Here is a 6,000-nt window from a genome sequence, read left to right on the forward strand (position 1 = left end):
TCAATAGGGTTCGTCCTTGACCAAATAAGAGACATGTGGCAATTTTTCATAAAAATCAGATCATAAATGCGACCTGTACATTGTCTACAAAAATACATGGACTAACAGACGGGCATGCATATATGGACTCAAAAAGTGATTCTATGCATATTCTCAAAATGAACCATGGGTCTATCTAGATTCCTTTTGCCGGTTACAAATATATACACAAAGACATGATATCCTGTATCATAGTATGGTGAAGGGTATTAATAGCTTTCAAGGATCAATACTGTCGTGGATTTTTAAAAAAAAGTTTTCAAGGATCAATGCTGTCGTGGATTTGTTAAAAAAAATGGTTTCAATTTCGAGATTTGTTTAAAATTTTTCCAGAATACCATAACCCCTGATTTATACAACATTTTATATCTAAGGGAATTTTTTAGTGGATTTTTTCCGAATATTTTTGGAAGGACTTAAAAATGTAGATTTTAAATAATTGTTGTTGGATGTGTTAACTTATTTTTTCAAGTGCTTCTAAAAGTGAAGATTTCATACGGAATATTTTTTCAGGGTTTAGGAAAGGTGTGAATTTTATAAACAATTTTGTATATTTTGTAAGGTTTAGACAAAGGTCCGGATTCAATAAAGCATATTTTTTAGGGATTAGACCAGGTCTGGATTTTATAAAGCGTATTTTTTAAGGATTAGACAGGAGTATATATATATATATATATAACTAAACCAGCAATAATATTGATAGTTCTCGTAGCAAAGATGTCACTCACCCAAAATGATGTCACTCACCCAAAACCAATTTTATGTTTTAAAAATTCACAATCTTCTCCAAATTACAAACAGAAAATCTCCTACATTGAATAAATCTTCCACTAAATAAATCTGTATACCAAATTAGTCTATAATATACTATCCTTCAAAGTATATTGACCCATAAATAAAATAAGGAACTTTTACACCATTAAAATATCCTTTAGCTTTGACTTCCACATGAATGACACACAAAAAGTGGAAACAAAAGTAAAAACCTCAAAAGAAATTGTGGTAAATAAACTATTCGTTTTGTTTGTCCTGTTCAATTCTGTAACAGCAGTAGCAGTAACAACAACAACTACTACAGCAATACAGTACCAACACTTACTCCTTCAACGTCAGACACTAGTTCATGCATAGTTTATGATCAACGAGACTTCCTGTTTCTTAATTCAAAAGACATTTTTCAAATGCAGTCCATGTTGGTGTTCGAGTTGCTTTTGTTGCTTTGGGTACTTCCTAGATTCGGGCGAAACAAATGAAACCCAAAGAAAAGCATTCAAACCACACACAATTCATTTCTTGTATTCTACATTTTAATTTCTGTTTTGCTCTGGACGATCAAGGATGAGCTGAGCTGTGGGGAGGTTTGAGTGCTGTTCACTACTGACTGCACAATGAATTGTTGGCTTATCCACACATCCACCCACACACACAGAAAAATGGATTGAAATACTGTTGCATACTTGTGGCATGTTGCATTATTGCATGACTTTATCTAACAGGAAAAATTGCAAGTTTTTCACGTCTAATGGCTGTTTTTACAGACAAAAACAAAAAACGAGTTTGACAAACCCACTCAAAGGCGAACAAACACCCATACATGTTTCCTCTATTCGTGTGTGTTTGTGTATGTTGTTTTGCAGTTTTTTTGTGTTTTTATTTCCTTCAATATAACACAGATGATATATTAAAATTGTCATTCCGTTTGTAACACCTTAAAATTTTCGTTAGAGACTTTGATTTTTTTAAAGAAAACTTTTTCAAGTACCAGTACAGTCGTGGTGTTTTTAAAGAATATTTTTTCAAAGACAAACAAGGCGTGGATTTTTAAAGAATATTTTTTCAAAGACAAACAAGGCGTGGATTTTTAAAGAATATTTTTCAGAGGCATATATAAGGCGTGGATTATTTAAAGAATCTTTCTCAGAGGCCTACCCAAAGGAGTGGATATTTTAAAGAATATTTTTTCAGGGACAAATATAGGCGTGGAATTTAAAAAGGACATTTGTTCAGAGACAAATACATTTGTGGATTTTAAAAAGGATATTTTTTAGAGACAAATATAGGCGGGGATTTTTTAAAAAATATTTGTTCAGAGACAAATGTAGGCGTGGAATTTAAAAAGGATATTTTTTTAGAGACAAATATAGACGTGGATTTTACAAAATATATTTTTTCAGAGACATATATAGGCGTGGATTTTAAAAAGGATATTTGTTCAGAGACAAATATAGGGGAGGATTTTAAAAAGGATATTTTTTCAGAGACAAATATAGGCGTGGATTTTAAAAATGATATTTTTTAGAGACAAATATAGGCGTGGATTTTTTAAAGAATATTTTTCAGAGAGCCATATGGGCGTGGATTTCTTAAAGAATATTTTTCAGAGATCCAAATGGTCGTGGATTTTTTAAAGAATATTTTTCAGGGAGCTATATGGGCGTGGATTTTTTAATGAACATTTTTCAGAGAGCCATATGGGCGTGGATTTTAAAAATGATATTTTTCAGAGAGCCATATGGGCGTGGATTTTTTAAAGAATATTTTTCAGAGAGCCATATGGGCGTGGATTTTTTAAAGCAAATTTCAAAGTCTACTTATAGGCGTGGATTTTTTAAAAGCAAATTTCAAGGTCTACTTATGGGCGTGGATTTTTTAAAGAATATTTTTCAGAGACAAATACACGTGTGGATTTTTTAAAGAATATTTTTCAGAGAGCCATATGGGCGTGGATTTTAAAAAGGATATTTTTCAGGGAGCCATATGGGCGTGGATTTTTTAATGAATATTTTTCAGAGAGCCATATGGGCGTAGATTTTTTAAAGAATATTTTTCAGAGAGCCATATGGGCGTAGATTTTTTAAAGAATATTTTTCAGAGAGCCATATGTGCGTGGATTTTTTAAAGAATATTTTTCAGAGAGTCATATGGGCGTGGATTTTTTAAAGGATTTTAATGGGCGTAGATTTTTTAAAGGATATAAATGGGCGTAGATTTTTTAAAGGATATAAATAGGCGTAGATTTTTTAAAGGATATATATGGACGTAGATTTTTTAAAGGTTATAAATATGAGGATTTTTAAAGGTTATAAATATGAGGATTTTTAAAGGATATAAATGGGCGTGGATTTTTAAGGATATAAATGGGCGTATATTTTTTAAAGAATATTTATTTTTTAGTTTACATTACCAATCCCATTAGTGTTAAACAATCCAAAGTAGGTGACCGAAGAACCGACTCATCTTCTTGCAATACATTTTGTATTATTCTAAATGCATGCAAGTTTTTGCTGTTTTCTTTTTTGTGTTTTTGTTGCGCTCATAAAATTTTGTTGGTGTTGTTGTTGTTGCTACTACTGTAAACTTCTTTCAAATGATATGATATGAATGGGGATGTCGTAGTTGTGTATAACACTTGATGGTTGACTGGATGGTTGGTTTCCGAAAAACCAACAAAAACCGAAAGCCTTTAGGGGGTGTTGAAAACTAGTCAAGAATGAAATAAAAACTGCATTGACTGTCAGGAAACTTTAATTTATTAACACTGCATATAGCGTGATGTTCGAGTGTATATTTCTGCTACCATCATTACTGACAACATGGGATTCCATATTTTTGTGGTGTATTTTTTGTTTCTTTAGTTTTTTTCCTACACTTTGTTGTCCCACAATAGTTTAGTGTCATTGTGAGAAAATACAAAAATAGAAGAAGGAAAACAAACGACAACACCACTACGTGTATTGTGGTGATTAATGAAAAATGAAATGTTATAAACAGTTACAGTTTTTTTTCGTTAGATATTTTTCAGTTTGTGTCGTTTCCCAAAAAAAAGTTTATTTCATGTGGTTGTATTTGTTTGCTGTTTTTGCTTCTTTTATTTTTTTTCTATTATCATCTATATCTTATACAATGATTAATGCATTTTCTAAGGTAACAAACAAAGCAAACAAAAATAATCATTTGAAAATATCCCTGGCAGATAAAAGAAGACTGTTGATGTGATTAAATATGTGCTGTGGTAGCAGAAATGTCGAACTTTATTTGTACTTTGGTACGTATGATTAATATAAATGTTCAATGGCTTAATGATATTAATCATACGCATTGAATGACGTGATATTCATAGGGAAAGGTGTGAAGGTGTTGTTTTTTTTTTTTTCATTTGACGAGTTGTCATGGTATTAACTTGCACTGAAGTGTATATAAGTGATGATAATGTGTTATTAATTGATTTATTACATTTGTGGTGGAGGTGGTTGATTGATATACAGATGTCGTTTAAAATGTTTGTGTGTCATGTGGAAAGAAATGAAAAATAGAAAAAAATAACGATACAATATATATATATATATATATATATGTGAAGAAATGCCAAAAAATGTGATATAAAAGGTACACATATAACCAGAGGCTTTATTAAAGCTCTCATAAAAACCAATATGTGTAACTTTTATAGGTGTATAATAAGTAAAAAACGTCGTTAAGTTTAACACATCCGAATATTTATATGGAAGCTATGCCATGTTGCTGCCAGAAAAGGCACTACGATGGGAGAAATTGGGATAGGGTAATTACAACCCCTTTAAAGGGGGATAGACCGGTATACAAAAGTTCGATATATATTATAAAATATTAGTAGAACGATGTGTATTAATTTATAGCCAATTCAGTTGAAAAATGTCAAAATACTACAAGCGTAAATTATTTGAAAATCGTGTATTTCTTCAGAATATCTTTCAAGTAGCCATTACAAGCGAGGATTTCTTTTCTTTATGGACCCTTACAGGCCTAGATTTTAAAAGAATATTATTCATGGACCATTACAAGTGTGGATTCTTTAAAAAATATTTTGCATGGACCATTAGAAGCGTGAATTCTTTAAAGAATATTTAGCATGGACTAAGCGTGGATTTTTAAGAATATTTTTCAAGCGTCGATTTTTCAAAAAATATTTTTAATGACCGTTACAATTGTAGATTTCCTAAAAAATATGTTTTAAGGACAAAACTTTGATTTTTACAAAGCTTTGATTTTTTAAGAATACTTTTTCTAATGACCATTACAACTGTAGATTTCTTAAAAAAATATTTTTTAAGAACCTTTTTTGTTATTTTGCCTTGTAAGGGTACTGATCATTTGAAAGTAATTTTTAAGTGATTATTTACAGTCTTTCGAATCGAGCTTAATTATCTAAGATTTGCAATGAAAAAGAAAGCTAGGAGAAGAACCTACTTACGCACCATTTTGCGACGCGTTACGCCGTTGGTTAAGCGGCTCATCAGGCATATTGGGCTATGTGACTTTAAAATGGTCGTATGTTGATAACATGTATTTATTCCGCCCTTATGCGAAACTTGCATATGCGAATTAAATTCAAATTTCGCATTCCTTTTCATTGCACAACTTAGACCATTAAGCTCGACTCGAAAGAGTATAAATAATCACTTAAAATTTTTTTAAGGGCCATTATATAAGTGGATTTTTTACAAATTCTTGTTTAAGGACCATTACAATCGTAGATTTCTTAAAAAATATTTTTTTTAGGATCATTACGCTAGCGGATTTTTTTAATGACATTCACTGACTATTAGAAGCGTGGATTTCTTAAGTAATATTTTTTCAAGGACCATTGCAATTGCGGATTTCTTAAAGAACAAATTTTCAAGGACCAATACAGGCGTATATTTTTTAAAGAATATTTTTTCAAGGACCATTACAAGCCATGATTTCTCAAAAAGTTTTCCCAGGAACCATTTCAAGCGTGGATTTTTATACCATTCATCCCCCCTGGGGTACAGGGTATTACGTCTTTGTGCATATGTTTGTAACAGGCAAAAAGAATCGAGATAGACCCATGGTTCCTTTTGAGAATATGCATAGAATCACTTTCTGAGTCGATTTATGCATGTCCGTCCGTCCGTCTGTCCGTCCGTCCGTCTGTCCGTCCATCCGTCTGTTGATGTTAAA

General features: G+C 31.5%; 1 protein-coding gene across 1 annotated transcript in view; it reads right to left on the reverse strand.

Annotated features, from left to right (window-relative positions):
- The window catches only part of LOC133334579 (uncharacterized), a gene marked incomplete at its 3' end in the record, with an annotated part of 63,429 nt that extends 58,110 nt beyond the window's left edge, over positions 1 to 5,319 (reverse strand). Inside the window, exon 1 of the mRNA XM_061542892.1 lies at positions 5,274 to 5,319. Within this exon, the coding sequence (XP_061398876.1) occupies positions 5,274 to 5,319 (46 nt within the window). The remainder of the gene's footprint in view (positions 1 to 5,273) is intronic.
- Between the last annotated feature and the right edge of the window lie 681 nt (positions 5,320 to 6,000).

The sequence above is a fragment of the Musca vetustissima genome, unplaced genomic scaffold (assembly GCF_032173495.1).
Source record: "Musca vetustissima isolate MV318-11 ecotype Yass unplaced genomic scaffold, APGP_CSIRO_Mvet_v1 utg113892, whole genome shotgun sequence".
Classification (NCBI taxonomy): domain Eukaryota; kingdom Metazoa; phylum Arthropoda; class Insecta; order Diptera; family Muscidae; genus Musca; species Musca vetustissima.